The sequence below is a fragment of the Lepidochelys kempii genome, chromosome 2 (genome assembly GCF_965140265.1).
Source record: "Lepidochelys kempii isolate rLepKem1 chromosome 2, rLepKem1.hap2, whole genome shotgun sequence".
In the NCBI taxonomy this organism is placed as follows: Eukaryota; Metazoa; Chordata; order Testudines; family Cheloniidae; genus Lepidochelys; species Lepidochelys kempii.
Window position 1 is genome coordinate 4,618,346 of NC_133257.1, and position 20,916 is coordinate 4,639,261.

A 20,916-nucleotide genomic window follows, 5' to 3' on the forward strand; every position below is an offset into this window, starting at 1 on the left:
TCGTTCAAAGGTTGAATGGGTCGTGGAGAGAGCTCCCCTTTGCCTCCTAGAGTGGGTTCAGACAGCTCCCTGCTGGGTTAGCATTGGGCAGAGCACACATTATCTGTGTTGTACCACTTCACCCTCCAGAGCCACTAGTCTGATACCTTTGCTGCCACCAAAGGCTGTTGGGATAATCAGGTGCTTTATAACTGCCAAGGAGTTCTGTGACCCATTGGGAAGGGAGGAGCCACTGGACTGGAGGGCAAGTGGACTCAGAGACTGGATTAAAGCTTTCACCCCTTTCACTTTTGGAATTTCAGTAGCAGTAAACATCACTTCTCTCACCATGTGTCTCTTCAGTCCCCCTGCTGCCTGGGGAGACCAAGTAGAAATAATTTCACTCATCGTAGTGGTTTCTCTGATCTGACTACTACTAATTGCAGCGGTGTAATCACGATTTAGCAATCATCTGAAGTGTTAAGTCTGGATGCCACCTGTTCTTTGTTGGGATCACCTTGTACCTGCCCATGCTGGGCTAGTGGGAGCTGTTTACATTCTCAACTGTGTACTAAATACAAAAAAAAAGTTTATCCCATGTCAAAGCTTCCCTGAATCTTGGATCATTCCTGCTGTGCTTTGGAAAGTGTGAAAAGTATGTTAAAGGGGATGACAGAGAGCCTTTATTGGGGAAGATAGGATCGCAGATCAGTAAAAATCTTAATACAGTTTTTGTCCCTCCAAGATGACAAATGGTTTTTCCCAGTTGTTTTTTGGTTTTAAATTCCCTCTCCTCTGTTTGAGATTCATAATTAAGATCAAGCCGCACATAGATAAGAATTTTAGCGATTAACATCCCATCAGAGCCTCTTGGGGGGAAGTGACAGGTGATTTTACAACATGCCTCTAAGAATTTCATAGCTCCTCATAAAAAATAAATAAATACCCCCCTCCCCGAATTTATGGCGGTGGGTCTGATGCTGGGTGCTGTCCTTCAGCAGAGGAAGGAAACATACAGCATGATTAAATACACCTCCCCTGCAGATGGCTAAGAAAACACAGCTGATAGGAATGGTAAATACATTCTCTTAAGGTAAGTATCCTCTATGGACTGACTCTCTTGAATCATGTGGTCTTCACTCAGTTTATTTTATTCTACACCATCTTCCGGCATAAACTAACCTGTCAATATTATCGTTCAGAAATATTGCCAGGCTAGTTTTGCAACAATAAATCTTAGTTTGTTTGTTTAATTTCAAGCCTTGGATGGGAGGGGGTTGGGTTGCCTCTGCTCTTCCCCTCAATTCCCCTGTCCCCAGCTCCCTCTCCACCACTAATTAGTCCATCTGAAGTGGATTGAGTCAGATGGCTTGACTGCAGCTCTCGTTGGAGGTTCCCGATTTTAGTCGTTTGTGGTGCAGATTCACTGAGATCTTGCAGACTCTGCTTTTGCCATCAGATGTTGCTTGCCTCCACCTTTCTTCCGCCCAGTAAGTGCAGTGCTTGTGAGTTTCACAGATGGGTTTCCATTCAATCAATGCTGTATGTTAATTGTTCTGTCTTACTCAAGCATTGGAAATGCGGACTTTGTAACCTACATGCCATTCTCCTCTTCACTCCCTCGCTCCCTGACCATCCTTTTGTCTCCATGCCCTGACCGGTCCAGTCTTATTTGGGTTATCTAAAGTACTGGTAAGGAGGTTTCTGGTGGCTTATCTTCCAACCAGGAGAGAGCAGACTTTGTGGTGTGGATGTTCATAGCTCAGGAAAGTGTAGACAAGAAGTTTGATCTGGTAAATCAAATGCTTGGAAGCAAATCTCCTGGGTTCTGTTCCCAGCACTGTCGTTGACTCAGCATGTGACCTTGGGCAAATCACTTCCCCTCCCTGTACCTGTGAAGCGGGGATAATCGTCTATCTCCCAGAGAGAACCAGTGTTTGTAAGTCACACTGAGATCCTTAGATGGAAGATGCTACATAAGCACCAAAGTATTATCATTTTAGTCAAGTGCTTTTAGGGCCTTTCTGCAGTAGGGATAGACTGGAAAAGGTGCCCCTATACAAGCATGTAAATGCCCCGGTATATGATACTGCCCTTGGGGATGGGGGTGGACCATGGGATTGGTTGTTTCTCTGCCACTGTGCCTTTAAAGCTGTCTTAGTCCACTAAGGTGACTAATTGCCGAGTCCCCAGTGACTGCTGTGCGTCCCTCTGATGTATGGGTGTTATATTAAGGGTGGAAAGGTGCTAAATGAGCCCTCTTTGTTTTACATAAATTAGCTCAAAAGTCATGAATCAATGCCACTGACACCCTGAGGATGTTTGATTGCCAAGTTTAACAGGAAAGACAAATAAGACTTCCCCACCCCTGCCCACATGAGTCACTGGGGGGCCAAGTGGGCTGAGGCACCTGACGTGACCCGTAATCATCTTCCCCCCTCATCACATGAAACCTCAGCAGAGTCCGAGGGAGGAATCCCCTGAATGCAAGGCGGCATTTTAGTGGACGGTCCTCCAGGGGCTGTGACCACCGGTGCTTAGGTTAAGGTCTGTTGTGTTAATGGTATGGGGTCTCCCGCCCTTCTGCCCTTGGGGCTTGGAAACCTGAACCCCTGTAGCATCGGCACGCCAAGAAATTTAAACCCGCTACCCCTCCAGAGGGTGAGCTCCAGGGCCGAGAGCCATCTGCTCCCCTTGCCTATGGGAATCTTAGCTCACCACTCTCCTGCAGTCTTCACCGGTGCAGCATGCGGGCCCACACAAACCCAAGCATCCCTTTCCAATTGTGCATTTGTCTAACGAAGCAGCAAATTCCTGATCGCCCCAGAGACTCCCTTGACCACGTCCATCCCCGACTGTGTTCCTGTGTGAGGGCCATTTGTTTCTACACATTCAAAACTCTTATTCTCTCATCCCCCCTCAGCTCGCCGGCGTGCAAGCTGTAATGCTTTTCTAATCCGCATCCTGAGTGCTCTCTTGTGGCCTCTGGGTCCAGGCCTCCTGCCAGATGCGGACGCTGTCCGCAGGAATGGCCAGCTGTACAGCCCAGCACCCATCGTGCTTGGGAACAGGGTAACTGTATCCTACTGGCTTCCAGCAGAGCGGCCTGTGAGAGGAGCCTCATTCCTCGGGATTCCTAGAACTGCGGAATTCCAGCCAGCAGGCTGGAGCCGGTGTGTGCAGAGCTCAAGCCTTGCAACTTTGTGTCCCATCTGACGAGCTCTTGGGGGCAGGGAAGGGAGTGGGGAGGGAGTAAAATGAGCTCAGGAGGGCCCGGGAGTCCTTCACTGTGGAAACGCTGCTCCCACAGTTTACGCTTAGCGCTAAAGCAGGGACTCCGGGAGCATGGCCTGCAACCTAAATGCAGCCTGCACCTGCCCTTCTCTTTAATACTCAGGGTTCAGCTCAGGATGGAGAGTTGCGCAGCGTAACTGGTTTCTGTGAGCTGCACCCACACACTGAAGGCAGGACAGCTGCAGCCTGCTCCGTTATGTGCATGTTAGGGTAGCACTTGCTTGGGCATTGGCTTTGATCTAATACTCCCTGTCTCTGGGGATGGCCCATATCTGCTTTGGTCTACAATGGTCCTACCTCTCTGGTTCCAAGGGGACTTACTTCACCAGGGCAGGGTGAAGAGGGGACTTTCCAGCAGGAGCCACCGATGGTATTGGCCCTCCTCCTCCCTGGGGGGCGGGTCTGTTACCCAGTACATTTTGGAGCTGTCTAAGCATTTCCTGGGCTGATGGCTGAGAGGTTCTGTGTCCCCATGGGCTGTGGCGCGAGGGCCACAAGGCAATCTTGTTTCCACTGTTAATGCACGGTACTGAGAGGTACTTAAGGAGATTTCAGCTGATCAGGAGGGGTGGCCAAATGCTTTTAGGTGGTAATTCACTCCAGGCATCAGAACACTTGGCTCTTTGGTCACTTCCCAAGTGGTCCAGGAAGTGTTGAGTGGCAGAGCCAAACTATTCCAGTGCACCGATGCAGGGTAATAGACGCCGTACAAAATGCAGAGGGCTCTGCCGAGCCCCTGACATCCGGAAGCTGGAAAATTTGGCCCAGCCTTTTGCACAGATCATCATTCTCCATTCCTGTCCCTGATCTTTCCCTCTCTTCCAGCTCAACAGCTGGTGGTCTCTTGCATCTGGCTGACTCGCAAGGGGTGCTGGCACCAGACCAAGAAGAGGCCACGGAGCAGGGAAATGGCCTTTTGGAGGGGTGCCTGCGAATTGAGGCCTATATCCTGGCCAGCAGTGACTCTGATTGAAGGGTCATAGTGGACAAAGAACGGAACACGAGCTCCCAACACAATGCCGTGGCAAAGAGCTAATGCTACCCTGGGACCAGGGAGTGGAGTTCGTATACAGCGTTGGTGAGACCAGTGCTGGAGACTGCATCCAGTTTTGGTGTCCACATTTTTAAAAGAGTGATGAAAAATTGGAACGGGTGCAGAGAAGAGCCACAAAAAGGACTCGAGGGTTGGAAAAATGCTTTACAGTGAGAGACTTCTAGTTCAGTCCGTTTAGCTGATCAAAAAGAAGATCAAGAGGTGATCTGATTACACGGGGAGAAAATACCAGGTACTAAAGGGCTCTTTAGTATTTCAGAGAAAGAACCAGTGGCTGGAAGCTGAAGCCAGACAGATTAAGTTAGAAATAAAACACAATTTTGAACAGCAAGGGTGATTAACCATTGGAACGAACCACCAAGGGAAGCAGTGGATTTTCTATCTCTGGGCTCTGTCCTTAGTCCCCTTCTCCCGCTACACCTTGTCTCTGGGTAATTTCATCTGCAAACACAAATTCAACTACTGTCTCTTTGCTGATGACTCGGATCTACTTCTCTGCTCCAGGCCTGCCACCTTCTGTACAAACTAGTCTCAGCCTCTCTTTGTCCATCTTGTAGATGTCTAGACATGAGCTGAAGCTCAGTGTGGCTAAAGCAGAGCTCCTAATCTGCCTCTCCGCCTCCCCACCCCTGCCCAAACCCAAGCCTCCCTGCTACCTACTTTCTTGACCACTGTGATCAACAGCACCATCCTGCCTGTCACTCGGGCCCGGAACTTGGGCGTCATCTTCGATTCTGACCCCTATGTAGGTCCAAACATCCACTCTCTGTCTAAGCCTTGAGATTTGTTCTGCATAACATCTGTAAGGTCCAGCCTTTCCTATCCACCCACACAGAGAAAGCTCTTGTCCAAGCTCTCATTGTCTTGAGTCTCCGTTACTGCAACATCCTGTTCTCTGGCCTTGACGAAGACAACCTTGCCCCACTCCTATCGATTGAGAATATCCATTCTCCTAGCCCGTCGCTCGGACCATCCTTGAGCCCTTCTCTTTGCCTCCCTCCACCGGTGACTCCCCCTTCTCTAGCCCTTCAAACAAGCGGCTTGTCTTCACTTTCACTTCTTGGCCTGTGCCCACTCTACCTACCCTCTCAGTCAGTAGCGCAACGCCAGCATCTATTGCCCAATTGCTAAATTTTCAAACAAGCCCTCTAGAGCTTTCTCCCACGTTGTCCCTGACACCTGGGAGGAACTTCCCATAAACTTCTGCAAAGCCCCTTCACTGTTCACATCCCTCCTTAAAACTCTCCTTTGCTGTGATGCCACCAAGAATCATGACAACAGTTAAGCTGCTGGCGTCCTGAGCTCACTGTCTCGCACCCTGTCCAATATTGGGTCATGGTTTCATTGTACTCCTCTGTCTGTCTCCATCTGTTGTCTCTTGTCTTATACTTAGATTGTCAGCTCTGTGGAGCAGGGGCTGTCTGTTTCTTCTGTGTTTGTCCAGAGCCTGGCACAATGGGTCAGGACCGTGACTACCTAGGTGCTACGACAGTACAAATGACAATGAATAATAATCTCCTGGTGTCTTTAAGGCAGGACTGGTTGCAGTTCTGGAAGAGATGCTTTAGCCAAATACAAGTAAATGGACTTAGTACAAGGGTGAAGTTCTGGGCCTGTGTTATCTAGGAGGTCAGATTAGCTGATCTAATGGTCTGTACTGGCCTTAAAATCTATGAATACCCATCAGAGCAGAGGAAGATCAAAGCGTTCAGCAGCTGTGATGCCTCGGGACCAAACTCATCTCTCACAGCCCAGGGCAATGGTTGATTCATGTCTTCTAACCCAGTGTTTCTCAACCTAATACCAGGGACTGGCTGGCTGCCTTCCTAAACTGCATCAGGGAGATCTTCGGGGCCGGGGCTGTTCCACAGACCAGTCATTGAGACACACTGTTCTGGATGGAGCAGGACACGTGGACTCATATGGATCAGTTGGAAGGAATCAATTTAGATTGGGGGTTTCTCAAGCTTCATTGCACCGCAACCCCCTTCTGACAACAAAACTTACTACACGACCCCAAGAGGGGAACTGAAGCCTGAGCCTGCCCGAGCCCTGCCAAAGCCAGAGCCCCACCACCCCGGGTGGGAGGGACCAAAGACCAAGGGCTTCAGCCCCAGGAAGGGGCCTGTAACCTGAGCCCCACCACCCAGGGCTGAAGCCCTCAGGCTTCGGCCCTGGGCGGTGGGGCTTGGGCTTCGGCCCCAGAAAATCTAATCCCAGCCCTGGTGACCCCATTAGAACGGAGCCCCGACCCACAGTTTGAGAGCCACTGATCTAGATACGTAATAGTGTTGCCCGATTTGCACAAACAATATCCCCAACTCCTGTATTGCATCCAAAATGTCAGCCCGATGTTCTAGGGGCGCCGGATTTCTATCGCTGAGTTGTCATTGCTGTGCAGTAAAATAGATCAGATGCCCCGAACTCCCGGAAACACCACCTCATCCCAGCTCTTTCTGCAGGTGAGCTCTTGTGTGCTGAGCTGTTCTCCCCTTTCGGCCGAGTGTTTCCTGGGCTGTGCCCTATAGCTGTGTTCCCACCTTCACTCGGGCGCTGGCAGTGTGTGGCTGGGGGCGCAGCAGCAGGATTTTCCCCGGGTTTCCATCCCGGTTGTTGGAGTTCAGACAGGCCCTGTTTTCTGCGCTGTATTTTGAGTTCACAGCAGCTGGGTCTAGAACTGTCCCTGCCTCAAGCTGCCCTTGTTACACCCCCAGAACACCCTGGAGTTAACTCTTTGCTCACTGGTGCTCAGATGCAGCTTCCAGCCCCTGCCACTATGTAGTTCTCAGAGCTCTCAGACAACGTTAGTCCCTCAGTTTGAAGGAGCCCCCCCTTTAATTCCTCTTTGGAGCATTTCTCCCCATGCTGGGGACTTGGCCAGCCCCTGACCTACTGCCCATTGCAACTTCTCGGGGACCCAGATCCCTGGGGGAGCTGGAACTGATGAATGCTTTGCTGCCCTGCTTGTCACGGCTTGGCGATCCCATTGATCCTGGGGTGAGTAGGGCCAGGGAGTAGAACTGAGGGGGGGTTGGGGAACCTGGGAGCATTTGTAGGGAGGTGAGTATGCGGGGGAGGGGATTCAGATAGGTGTGTATATGCAGGGGTAGGTGTGTGTACATGTGAGTGGGCACAGATAGGTGTGTGTATGGAGGTGTGGGAGTGTGTGTATGAGTGGGTGCAGATAGGTGTGAGTATGCAGGGGATTGTGTGTGTACACGTGAGTGGACGTAAATAGGTGTGCATATGCACATGTGTGAGTGGGTGCAGATAGGTGTGGGGTGTGCATAAATGTGAGCGGGTGTAGATAAGTGTGCAAATGCAAGTGTGTGCATATGAGTGGGCGCAGATAGGTGTGTGTATGCGGAGGGGGTGTGAGTGGGTGCTGATAGATGTGTGTATACGGGGGGAGGTGTAAGAGTGGGTGCAGATAGGGGTGTGTATGCAGGGGGAGGTGTGTGAGTGGGTGCAGATAGGTGTGTATATGCATGTGTGTGAGTGGGTGCAAATAGGTGTGGGGGTGTGCGTACATGTGAGTGGGTGCAGATAGGTATGTAACTGGGGGTGGGGAGGACACATTTAAAAAGTAGTTCAGAGCTCAGAGAGAGGGGAAAGCAGGAGGGACAGGAAATACAGCAGACCAAATAAAGAAACCAATGTTAGCTCCTTGCGTGCTGGACAGTTAAGGAGGGTGTCTGTCCCCTAAGCCCAGGGCAGCACCCTAACCTGTATATAATGAGCAGAAAGGAGGGAAGCAGGCAGGGCAGATAAGGAAAAGAGGGAAGAGCACACGTTCAAACGCTGCAGAAAATGACATGGGCGTTACAATGTGGAGGAAAACATAAAGACAAGCCCATCTCTGTTTGCAAAGTGTATGAGCCAGCAAGCGAACTGGTAATGCACCGTTAAACAGAGCAGTACAAGGTGGAGACCTGTCGCTTCACCTGGGCTAGCAGGCTTAGTCCTGGGGTAGCAAGTGCTGTCATTGGCATTCAGGCTGCTCCATCTTCCCCCTCCCCAGCAGTCCTCCTCCATGGTAGCACAGAACTGAAGGCAGTTGCTTCTTGGAAGCTGGAGGATTTACACTCTGAGGGGCCCACAAAGTCACTCTTATAATGTCCTTATTGAGTTGTTAATAGATATCGGCCATGTCATGTCAGCCTACCCCTTGGCAAAGGTGAGCGTCAGCTGTTTGATGTAGCAGCAGATTATTTGAAATGAGGTGGTGCCTTCTGATGAGGTTGATTGTCTTGTACCTAAAGTGTGGGTGTACTGGCCCTAGGCAATGATTGTGTGGTGAAGAGTTTGGAAGAAGTGGGACTAGCTACAATAGGTGTCCATGTGATGGCTTCTCGATGAAATGTGCTCTCGAAAGCAGAGAACTTGTCTCCCCCTGAGTCCGAGAAGGGCTTTGAACTCTCCGAAATGGCCTGTCTCAGCCTGTGTGTTGAGCAGGTGAATGCATGTCTCTAAAGCTCTGAGATCCTCAGGGGGAAGGGGCGAGAGCAGCACAAAGTGTTATTGCAAGCCACTTTCCATCCCACTCCGTGGCTGGTATCTGCGGCTGGATAAAGTTCACTCTTTAATATTAGAATGTTTAATCTCTGATGATATTAAAGAAATTATTGGAGTCCTGGGGAAGTCCCTGTGTGGCTGGGAGCAGGGAGCTCTCCGGTTTAGACACGGGCTCTATCCCCGCAGGCAATTCGTAATTTCTGCACAAGGAGCAGCTCTTTTCATCCTGTACTTTCAGAATAGAGCAGGCCCAGCAAAGTAACTGCACCTTTTGAACCCTTTGGAATCAGTGGGTGCAGGGCACTCTTGCCCTCAGTTGATAAATTCACTGCATCAGGAAATCACAGCTGTTAACATAGCCACTCAGGGACTGAGCCTGTGTAGGTCAGAGGTATCTATATACATAGATTGGCTGATTGGTATAAGTAGGTAATTAATTTAAGGCACAATCATCACTCTAATGAAAATGAATCATCCAAGCCTGGTTTCTGTAAACATCACACCTTCTTTGTGAGCCGGCCAAAGTGGGGTTTGGGAGCGGTATCTTACAGAAGACGGAATATCGGATATTGACGTCAGCACCGGAATAGCAAGAGTGGAAGAGACATCCCTGAAGAATAAACATCTGATGAGAAGCGTCATAAATCTGAAGACTAAATTCCAACTCTTAAAAACTTGCATTAGGCTGGCGTTAAATTACGGCTGTGAAACGTAGACATTCAAACACTCCATAATAAACAAACTACAATCCTTCAAATGATGGTATTACAGAAGAATTATGAAAATATCCTGGATACACCACGTAACCAGTGAAAAGGTCTTGGAGATGACTGGAACTAGGAAAACAGTAGTTAGCAATCTTACGTAAAGAAAGATTTGATTTGCGGGATACTTTTAAGAGGTCTGTGGGCGATGCATGTTTATGGGCACTGGAAGGGAAAGTTGGTGGCAGAACAACACCAGGCAGAAAAAGAAGACCGTGAATGCGGGATGGGGTGTCCCATGTGGATCAAAACGATTATTCATCCACAAAGAGATTAGCAGAGAGCTGTACAGCATGGGCTACCATGCTTGCAAACCTCCAGAAATGGAGATGCCACATAAGAAGAACAGTATCTTCCAGCCCATTGTGAAAGAACCAGAAATCGGCATTCTCAGCGGTGCTGTTTTCTGCAGCTTAGCCTTCCCATGAAGGACTCTTGTTACCATGAGGTGTGTGTAAATCCAGGGCAGTTTGGGAAGGACGACATTTTCAGTAAGTAATGCAGGGACACAACCACATGGCTGCTTTTGATGTCAGTGGTGAGACAAGGTGGTTAAGGTTAAAGGGATAGTTCTCTAAAAAGCCTAGAAAGCTGTTGCCATTAAAAAAAACAGATAATTCCAACAGGTTCCTTGCCCCAGTATGATACACTCTTGTATATGGTATTAGCAATGCAGGGACATACTGCAATAAGGATTGGCCAGTCCTGACTTCCTAATGCAATTGCATTGTTTTAAATGAAGCTGAAAGATATTTTCAGACCTTAATTCTTTCTCCCCATTGATGCTGTCTGTTTGCTTTCTGCATGTCACTAAAGTTGTACGATGCAACTAGACTGGTCAGTTTCACTTTATTATCATGATTATTTATGTTCCAGGAGCGCGTAGAGGCCTGAATGGAGATCAGGACCCCATTGTGCTGGTTGCTGTACAGAGACAGTGAGACACTGCCCCAGACTGCTTACAGCCTAAATAGATGAGACACAAAAGATGGGAGGGGAAATTGAGGCACAGAGGGGGGACGGTCACTCTGCAGGTCGGTGGCAGAGATAGGAATAGAATCCAGGTCTCCAGGGTCCCCATCAAGTGCACTATCCACTGGGCAACACTGTCTCCCCATTAAGAAATATTATAACTTGGTTTCTAGTTAGGTTAGCTTCCTAGCTCTCTCATGCAGTGAGAGCAAATATTGGTTTTAAACTGAAATGAGGAAATACCCTCCCCAAAAAACATTCCCGTGTTCGTTAGATTTTTGCAACACCCGTGCAGCTCGTGCAGCCAGCCCAAGGGCACAGGGACGTTGCAGAGAAGGAGCGTTGCTAGGATGCTCCGGGGAACAGAGAACACATCTGATGAGAGGAGACTTAAAGAGCTTGGCGGAAATGTAGCAAAAGGAAGGCTGAGAGGAGACTTGATTGCTCTCTATAAATACATGGGTGGGGGGCGGGGGATGCGAAGGAGGAGGAAGGACTATTTAAGATGAAGAACAACGTCGGCATAAGAGCAAATGCAAATAAACTGGGCATCGATACACTGAGGCTGTAAATTAGCAGGAAGCTTCTAACCCTCAGAGTGAAGCTGCGGAGCAGCCTCCTAACACATGCAGTGGGGAGCAAATAACCGAACTGGTTGTAAGATGGAGCTTGGCAAATTTCGGACCAGGATGGTCTGACAGGGTGGCCTGCGATAGCAGGGGACTGGATTCAGTGACCCAGCAGGTCCTTTCCAATGCTCGGTTCTAATGACAGAAGCAGGATTAGAACCCAGATTCCTTCCCCTCTGTTCACACCACTGGCCCATGCCCTGTTCTCTCACTAGCCTTATAGCAGAGGCTCCTATTGTGGAAAATCTCATTTAATGATCCTGAGCTTGGCACTGCCAAGACAATCCCTGCCCCTGGCTGCTTACAGGTTAAGGCACTGCCAGGTAAGACCAGACGCATTGGGAGACCCAAGTTTAGGGTTATTTCGGTTTTCCAGTCTCTCTCCTTTCTCCTGGTTTGAAGTTGGGTGGGGAGAGGTTTGCCCTGGGCTGGTGTTAGAAGTGAGCCTTTCGGGAAGGTTTGCATGAGGAGAGACTAGGAACCCAGTGTGCCGGGTTTGGGAGGTGGCTTATGGATGGAGACAGCATGGAGGAAGGCATGGCAATGGGAGTAGAAGGAAGCCAAGGGGTATGAGCAGCGGAGCAAGGGGAGCCCAAAAGATGAGCTCTGGGACTGAGTGGGACCCTGGGGGCTGGGCCGAGAGTGAAAATGGATGTGAACTCTCACTCTTTGCCCTGTCCCCAGTAACACTGCCTGCCCACCCCCACCTCCAGCTCAGCGAAAGAGGGTTAGTCACACTGGCTTAGCAGCAGCTGCTGCCCTGCAGCCCCACTAAATGCCACTAATTTGTTTTGGGAGCCAACCGGATGGCATCCGCCCAAGGGTTGGAATTCTCCAGTGGTTCACAGCTGCCAAGAAATATGGGCTAGTGCCATGTTGGGGTGTTTGTGTGTGTGTAAGTAAAATACATACACAATTCCTAGTCAGAGCTGTAACATGGCCCTCAGTGCTCATCTAGGTGACCTTCCATTTAAGGATCCCGAAGCGCTTTGCAATCACTAGCAATGACAAGGGATAGAAATAGGATTTCCAGTGTACTGATGAGGAACCTGAGGCTCTAGAGGAAATAATGGTATTGTGTTAAGTGACGTGCCCAGGCTCATATGGCAAATGAGTAACAGAGCCAACAACAGTGCCCTAAGCTCTTACCTCTCGTCTTACCCACTAGACTGTCTAAAATGCACCCTGCATTGGCACAGCCCACAGGTAGGCAGTTTGCTCAAAGTATAGCTTCCCACGTATTAGCATTATGCTCTGCTCTGCCCAGAGCATCCATAGGCACTTTTCATAGCTCACATGAGAGACCCTGTTTTGGAAGCTGTGATTCAGTTCCCTGGCAAACAAATTGTAGGGTTGGCTAGTGGTGGGGGTCTGGTGGCCACTTCCTTCCATGCTGGGTGTCACTGCGAGGCAGCTTGTTCAGCCAGGTGTATATTGCAGTGTGCTCAGAAGGTGAGATGGCCCCTGAGCTAGCAGCTTCCTGGCCCAGCGGAGGATTTGAAGATGAGGACAGGGAGCTCTCACTGTCCTTCAGTCTAGGCTAACCCCTGATCATAGAACCATAGAATATCAGGGTTGGAAGGGAACTCAGGAGGTCATCTAGTCCAACCCCCTGCTCAAAGCAGGACCAATCCCCAATTTTTGCCCCAGATCCCTAAATGGCCCCCTTAAGTATTGAACTCACAACCCTGGGTTTAGCAGGCCAATGCTCAAACCACTGAGCTATCCCTCCCCCTGTTCTTATCACAGCGCCATTGGGGGATGGAGATCATGGCCAGTGGCTGTGCTTAGATGATGATCCATTGGCCCCCTTGTAAGATCCTTACTGGGCGTGGCCATGGAGGGAGCTCCTGCCCAGTGTCCAGGTGTGTGCTCTCAGAATCCTATTCCCCCATGCAGGTAGGGGCCTGGCCACGGATAAGGGAGCAGAGTTTGCCCCTCTAAGCCCAAATTATACGTCTAGCATGTGTGCATAGCTATCCTCTCCAGTGCTGTGACCCCTCTGCCCTTCCCACAATGCATCTGGGGCTCACCTCTAACCACTTCCTCTGCCATAGATTTATATTCCCAAACTGCCAGCTACTAATGTCACCACAACACTCACCTTCTGCTTTCTCCTTCTCCTTCCAGGGAAGCCGCTGCAGATCAAGCCCAGGCTGTGAGGTCAGCTCCCTGGATTCAGCATCTCTCTGGCCTCTTCATGCACTGGTCCATCCAACAGTCCAGCAGCCGAACGCCTCAGGAAACGCAGCGGCCAGGCTAGGCCTGGCACCTACCTCAGGACAGCAAGATGGGAGGAGGCTTCCTCCTGATTTGTGTTCCTTTTCGATACGTTCATTTGGCCCGGAACCCGGTAACAGTAAATGTCCCAGGTTCCCCCAGCCCCGTCACACAGGGAGGCGGCTTTGTAAGCGTTTTAATTTTGGAATAAATGATCTTTTAATCTGGTTTATTTAAAACAACCCCCTTCCCAAGCCCCTGTTTAACTTCAGTTTGCCTGGTCATTCTTGAGTTAGCATGAATGAACTGTTGTGACCAGATTAGGCTAAGTGGAGCCCATTGATCATACCTGCAGCCCTTTGCACCCGGGTTCTTGGTGGTGTGTTTGGAGCTTTGCCGTTGCAGTAATTCTCCTCACAGAGATTTGAGGAAGGCACAGGGATTAAAGAAACCTAACTCTGTTTCTCTTTAGTGCCGGGAAGCCGCATTGCCCAGTTGGGTATATTTCAACAGTGCTGTCTGTTAGTGGGAAATTATACTGCATGATGAGAGGCTGGAGGACTTCAGCCAGCCAAGAACTGCAGCAATTGCCTAGAAATGAGGGTGTGCGCATCTTACAACCATCAGGATAGGAATTTGTTTTGTGAGTGAGGGGTGTGCAAGGGGGCTGTGGCTTCCTGTAGCCATGTGCTTAAGGGATATGTGTGACCCAAACAGAACAGCCACATGAGGTGAGCTCTGAAACCATTTCAGAGAAACAGTTATGCCCTTGTGCCAAAAAATATTGTGTGTTGGGGGTGGAGGGGGGGAGCATTTCTGAATGGAAATGCAAGCCCCCTAATATCTAATGCACGCGGAGGAGTCTGTTTGCTAGTGATTTGTCTGCAGCTGACAGGGCCTAAGAAAACCCTGTGGTCCCGCGGTGTGCAGGGCGATCACCTTCTCCCATCCCTGTACCCCTCCAAGAGGAAAGGAAACCGCAAGGAGATGCAGCAAGACTAAGAGGACAGAAGGTGAAGTCTGTAGTCAGTGTGGTGGTTTCCATACCGCTGCTTTCAGTGAGCACTGCCTTGTGATCCAGCTGCTTTTCCCATCTGTATCTGGTTCATGCAAAGAGGCGAGGAAAGCAGTCTGGTTAAGTATTCCAGGGGAAAAGCGAGGCTTGTAAAAGCCAAGGATGACAGAGTATCTAGTCAGGAAAGAAAGAGGAACCGAGGACTCTGAATTAGACTTTTGTTAATGGTGATTTCTCCTCTTCTCCACTGTGGTAATAGCAGGGTGCAAGGACACAGGTATTTATGGAACATGGGCCTCCCACAAAGGATTTAGTGCCCTTCTCAATGTGTGTTGAATTCCAGGTTGTTCAGTTCAGGTCCAGGGAAAATAACCTGTTTTCTTGGTTTAGAAGCCAGCATTCTCTAATGATCTCACAGGTTCATATAATGATTGTTTAGTGTGTCAGAGACGCTGTCTGCTTAGTTCCCAAATGTACAGGCCAAATGCCCACCTGGATAAATCCACCTCAGTCCCAAGAGGAGTTTGTAATATTCAGAGCTCCTTGGTTTCTTTATTTTTAACTGGTGTGTTTACTGTGGGTCAGACTCTAATGAAATGGAGCCCCAGTGCTGTGCTGAGAGATGATATCAACACAACAAGCATTTGGTTTAAATGTAGAGCTGACCCATACCACCCCTCAGAGCCAAACACGTTTGCACCAGCTCTGCCTTTCTCATAGGGCTCCTATTCTGATATTGGCCTGAGCCGGACCCCTGGATCCAGATACCCCAAACTTGGGACCCTTCCAAATCCAAAGTGTGATCTGGGTCTGACTTTCACTGTCTTTAAACAGGTTCAACCAAAGCCCAGCTTTGGGGCATTCAGAATCAGGATCCAGACTGAGCAGCCTCCACCTGTCTCTAGTTCAAACCAGACACATTTGCTAAAAAGAGTTTGCAACTTTTCAGCATGCGTAATGTGGATTCTGAGTTGCTTGACGTTGACACATTTTGTCACGTATCCCTCTCGCCCCCCAGGAGATGACCTGGCGCTGGGAGTCCAGTTTGCATTGGTGTAAAGGTACAGTTGTCACATGCCGATGCCTTTTTCTCTCACAGTGTCTGATCATCCAACGTTGCTCCTGGAGGGTGTTAGTTACTCATCACGGTAGCATCTCTCGGTCACTTTGCATATCAAGCCAGCTGCCGTGGAGTTTGATTGAAATTTTTGCGGTGAGCGGTGAAATTTCCCCCCTTCTGTGAATCTGCCTGGCTCATCTCCTCCCTTCACCACAGAGCAACAAGCTAATAAAAGATTGATTGGAACTATAATTGCAATCTGCTGAGGTCAGCATTTCCTCCCCGGCTCCTCGCTGCACTGAGGGACGGAGGGAGCATGAGGGGGGTCGTTAGCAAACACCCAGTTGATTGTGCTGTTTTTATTTTCCCCACTCCGTTTCTTTATCTCTGTGATTTAGCATCCTGTCGATGTGTGTTCCCGCAGAGCGGAGGAGTGCTGGCCGGGCAACTTACCGAGGGCGCGCCGAGAGGAGAACTGCAGGTGCAGTTTTTCTCTTTTTTGTCTCCATCATTTTAAACTTTAGGGGGTGGAGGTGATTTTTAATGGGTGTCACTAAGTTTCCAAGGATAGTTCCAGAAATTCCTATCAAATCCAGACATTCCCATCTGATCCAGCATGCAAAAAGCACTGAGAACCCCATAAGAAATCCCAATGGCATAGCCTAATCTGCAGTGAAGCCAAGGAGATCCATACAGGACATGTCACATCATGGGTGCACTAGGACCTCAAGATAGAAAGCATCTACAGCAACCAGGAAGATCCCCAGTAAAACTTCACACACAGGGAATGGTCAGTGAGAACCTTGCTTCAGTGGGGTCCCCTGGAATTAGGTCAGAGGATAGTCTAAGCATTTGGTGATAGTGGACCTTAGGGCCAAATTTGTCTCTTGGTCACACTTATGCAAGACAGTGAGGGCTGAATGGGAGTATCTGAAGGCAAACTTTGGCCATCATTGCTGCTTGGGAGATAGAGGCTGGAGAAGTAAATATTATCAAGGCAAATTCACCTTATGACTAAGAGCCAGCCTCAGTTTCCCCATTAGACCTTCCTGACATGGGGAGATACAGAGGGTACAGGGCAAAGGAAAATCCTGAACTGAGAGGTCCTAGGAAAGCACCAAGAGGGCTTGTCTCTTTCCAAACTCCTCCCTCTTCTAGTAGGATGTCCTAGTTAGTAGCTCGGTATCATTACATGGAACTCTGGGGCAGGTGGTTTGGTTCTCATTCCTCAGACGGGCAGCCTCCATCGACACACGCAATGGGAGTTTAGCAAAATCTCTCACCCTGGCGCCTGCCAGAAGCATACGGGGTCTGCTGTGTGTAAATAAAATACAGACGCCCATATGTTCCGGCCGACTGCTGCCTAACTGACCATGTAGCCAGGGTGGGCTACTGTGCTGCCCCGGGGTCACCAGTATGCCCCCCCTGGAAACCTCTGGATTGCGAGGCATGCACAGGATTCGGTCAGCGTGTTTATCAGTGAACGGGAAGAAAGCAGAGTTTGCGTGTGAACTCGCAAATCCAGTAGCCAGGCACTTTTTATTTTCAAGGTCTTTTGGCAACATATTTCCCTGGGGGAGCTGTGCTCTCAGGTGCAGCATCCTCGGGTTCGCAGTGACAGGAGAAGGGCCTGTAATGTATTCTCTTGGGGACAGTCAGCCGCCAGATGCTTCGCCCTCAGGTTTGCAGTGGTTGCAGAGGGGTCTGTAATGTCTGTGTGTCTTTCCACTAAGGTTTCAACTATTTTTCACCCCATTTTCTTGCAGGGGCGACAGAGATGCTAGGAGGCTGAGTGAAACTGAGGTCACGTAGTAAGTCAGTAGCTGGCTGAGGTTAGATCTAGGGAGTTTCTTGCCTTGATATATATTTTATAGCCAAGCTGTTGTGTGTTCTGTACGGTAGAGGCTTCCTTGGCTCTGCTGGTGTTACAGGTCCCTGCTTGTCTCTTTAGTGTGACTCTGCTCTGCAGCGTTCTCCTTCCTTGACTTTGTCAGGTAGAGATCATGGCTATCCCGGTCTGTACATGCCTGCCTGTGTTACCGCCATGCGATGTGTTACCTGTGAGTCAGCATCGCTGAGACATAATGTTCAACCCCGCTGGTGAACCATCCAGGCTGAGCTAATACCCAGGGCCGCTGGCTATCTCATCCATTCGTTTGCTCTGCTCCAGGGTAGGATGATGTAAGGTTAACAATCCTCTTTAGGGACAGTGGGCTTGATCCTGCAAGGTTCTGAGCACCGTCGACTCCTGGTGATGGCAGCATGTGAGGAGGGTGCTCAGCCCTTCACAGGTGGTGCTCCCCACCTCCAGCACCAGGCCCATGTTCTGCTCTAGCTCCTTGCCCCCATCTACGGCAGTGGGAATTTTGAGCCTGTTAGATTCCTTGGGGATCAATTCAGTTCAGGTGTTGGGGTGGGGACTGGCTCGTTCCTCTGCCAGGGCTTGGGATGGAGTTGATACCATGTAACCGTATCGTTTTGATTTGGTGCTTGATGTTAACGTCACCGTATTTACTTCCAGGGCAGGACAGATTCCTGTAGGGGGGAAATTATATATGCAGAGGCTTGGAAAGCTGTAGTGTCTCAGAGAGCTTCTGACTTTTCCAAGTACCAGCTGCCACTCTGAAACTTTCAGGAAGAAGCGTCTCTTTAAGGGGGCTGAGGCTGGTTGTTTATAGGGTGTGAGTTACCCTGCAGGATTTGTTCCAGGAGGGACTGACAGATAGTGTTTCGCTCAACTGCCCAGAGTATCAGCTCTCGGATCATGTACATTCACTGGCACGAAGTACAACCAAAGCTGCCATGTAACTAATTTCCAAACTCGAACGCTTTGGCACAAATCACTGCTATCTTCGTGGGCTCGCTCTGTGCTCAGTAGAGGCAGGGAGGGAGCATGGTCCAGAGGTTAGGGTAGGTGACTGGGCATCAAGAGACTTGGGTTCTATTCCCAATTCTGACTTTGGCACGTGACCCCTCAGTTTCCCCATTGTGATGTCACACGCCTTTGTGAAACATGGTGACATCAACAGCACTAAATGCAACCATTTGGGGTTCTCAAAAATTCTGTGATTACTGTACAACTGCCACGTGGACCCCGCTGCGTCCTGCATCCTTCGTTTGAGCGAGACAACCCGTCTAGGCATTGTCACACCCAAAGCCCTCTCACGAGGACACCTCCACCCGAGTGGTCAATGAACCCAGCACCCTGCTGCTGCCTTGCCGTTGATGCAGTCCACTGGACAGAGGTGTCACTGCACAGGATTTAAAAGGACAGATGAGAACATTGGGCAGAAGATTCTTGAGTGCTTGACAGTTATACGTGAACCCACACTTAGTCATGCCATGTATTATAAGCCACCAAGAAGGGTCATGCTCAAAGGTTGCATGCGGATAACACAGCCCACCTAGCTCCAGCCCTCAAAAGCAAACGCCTGCTCCCTCCCTGGTGAACTGTGACACTAAAATGAAAGCCAGAGATGACTCCAGCTTTCTGTGTTACCCAGGCAGGCAATGTGGAAATGACTTTGAATTTCCCCCTTAAAAAACAATGTCCTTCCTCCATGGGTATGTCTACGCAGCAACTAGACCCCCGTGGCTGGCTTGTGCCAGGCAACTTGGGCTTGGACTGCGGGGCTGTTTCACTGCTGTGTAGACATCTGGGCTCGGGCTGGAGCCTGGGCTGTAGGACCCAGAGCTCGGGCTTAATGAAACACCCCTACAGCCTGAGTCAGCTGGCACAGGCCAGCTGTGGGTTTTTCTTTGCTGCGTAGACATACCCCGTGAGAGCCACTTGGCGTTTCCTAGTTTGTTAAGGAGCACCAAGGTTGGGGGTAGGGCTGGTCCAGAAGATCTTTAGCAAATGGAGGGGAGCCGGTGGATTTCGGAGGGGCTAAATGGTAGTCGAACTTACTTTGCGGTTGCCCGCTCTCCCCTTCCACACAGTCCGGTTGTGGGCTGGGCTGCTCCCTGGTGCATGGGTACATTCAGCACATAAATGAATGGGAGCGAACCTCAGATGTAAGCTCTGAAGGCTGCAGTCAACTCCCTGCCACTGATCCTCATTCCAGTGCCAATGGGAAGCATCTTGGAGCATCCTCCGAATCAGGCAGCCCCAACAACTCCACTTCTCAGGCCGACTCCTCGGCTGGGGTACATCGGCACAGCTTAGACGTGTTTACGCCAGTGGGGATCCAGGTTTAATTGTGCTCTTAGTGTGTTTAAGCAGCCCAGCCTTATCGTACTGTTTTGTTTCAAGGGTGTTGGGGAAATTAGGCCAGGCCCAAGATCTTAGAAGTGAAGTTCTATAACCCCCTGAAAATATGGACTCCGACTAGAGAAGCAATTACGTCTAACTGAACTAGCAGACATGGGAATGTAGTGCCACTCAATGTGAAGGGTTCTGCCCTCGATGTCAATATGCTATCTTACTGCTTGCAAAATCAAGAGGAGCCAGAGCACTGACTTGGGCAGCATAGGATTTAAGTTAGCAGTAACAGGCTTGTGAAGCGTGAGAATCTGTGTCCATCACCGCTAGGGTGATATTCCTTGGAAGAGCCATGAAACGGAGAATGTTCAAAACTACCTTTCGCTTTGTGGTCTCTATGCTCGTGCTGGGCTTTGTTTGGTGTGAAACTCTTAGCTATGTGTTAAAGGAAGCTATTTTTAATAAAGAATTCCATAGTCACTGTTGATACTAAATGTCTTTTGTTAATTGGTGCTTTTTGATATTTAAATAAAGGTGAATGAAGAGTTTGTGCAACAAATTGCTGCTTTGTGGCTTTGCTCTTTCTCTGATGTGTGATCAAAAGTTTCTCCTTATTCCCAACGTTACCAAGGTAGTGCCTGGCTGAAAAATTTTCATCAAAACCTTTTTTTTTTTTTATGAAGCAGAAATTTTTGTCAGACCCATTCCATTTGCTGAAATTTTTCAGGTTTTTATTGACAAACCAAAAACCTAAAAAACGTTTGGCCTTTGACAACTGAAATCCCACAATGTTCAGTTTTGGGGGAGTTTTTGATAAAAACTAAAGTTCCATGAACATTTTTTGACAAAAATTTCTGCTTTGTACATTTTTAGCAGAAAATAAAATACAGTCACTTGCACAGCTCTAGTTAATGATGTCTAAATATCTAATTTCCATGAGTGTTCAGAAAAAGGAATGCATCCACAGAGTGCAGAGGACTTTATTGTACGTTTGCCTAGAAGAAGTAATATACACATACTGTATGTAGAGATTATAGAAATGTCTTGAAATTACCCAACACACAGAAGGCATTTTCCTGGGGAGACGATGTGCCCATGGTAGGTAAACCCTTCTCCCTCCGAAGAGATTCCCTTTAAACTTTGTTGTTCTGAACCTGTTGACACCATTTATATTGCATTGGGCTCCCTCTCTGCCTCCTCTCTCTTCCTG

General features: G+C 49.2%; 1 protein-coding gene across 1 annotated transcript in view; it reads left to right on the top strand.

Annotated features, from left to right (window-relative positions):
* ZC3H3 (zinc finger CCCH-type containing 3) overlaps nt 1–20,296 on the top strand; it is a 348,388-nt gene extending 328,092 nt beyond the window's left edge. The window contains exon 12 of the mRNA XM_073329955.1: nt 13,338–20,296. Within this exon, the coding sequence (XP_073186056.1) occupies nt 13,338–13,369 (32 nt within the window). The 3' untranslated portion in view covers nt 13,370–20,296. The remainder of the gene's footprint in view (nt 1–13,337) is intronic.
* Nucleotides 20,297–20,916: the final 620 nt, after the last annotated feature.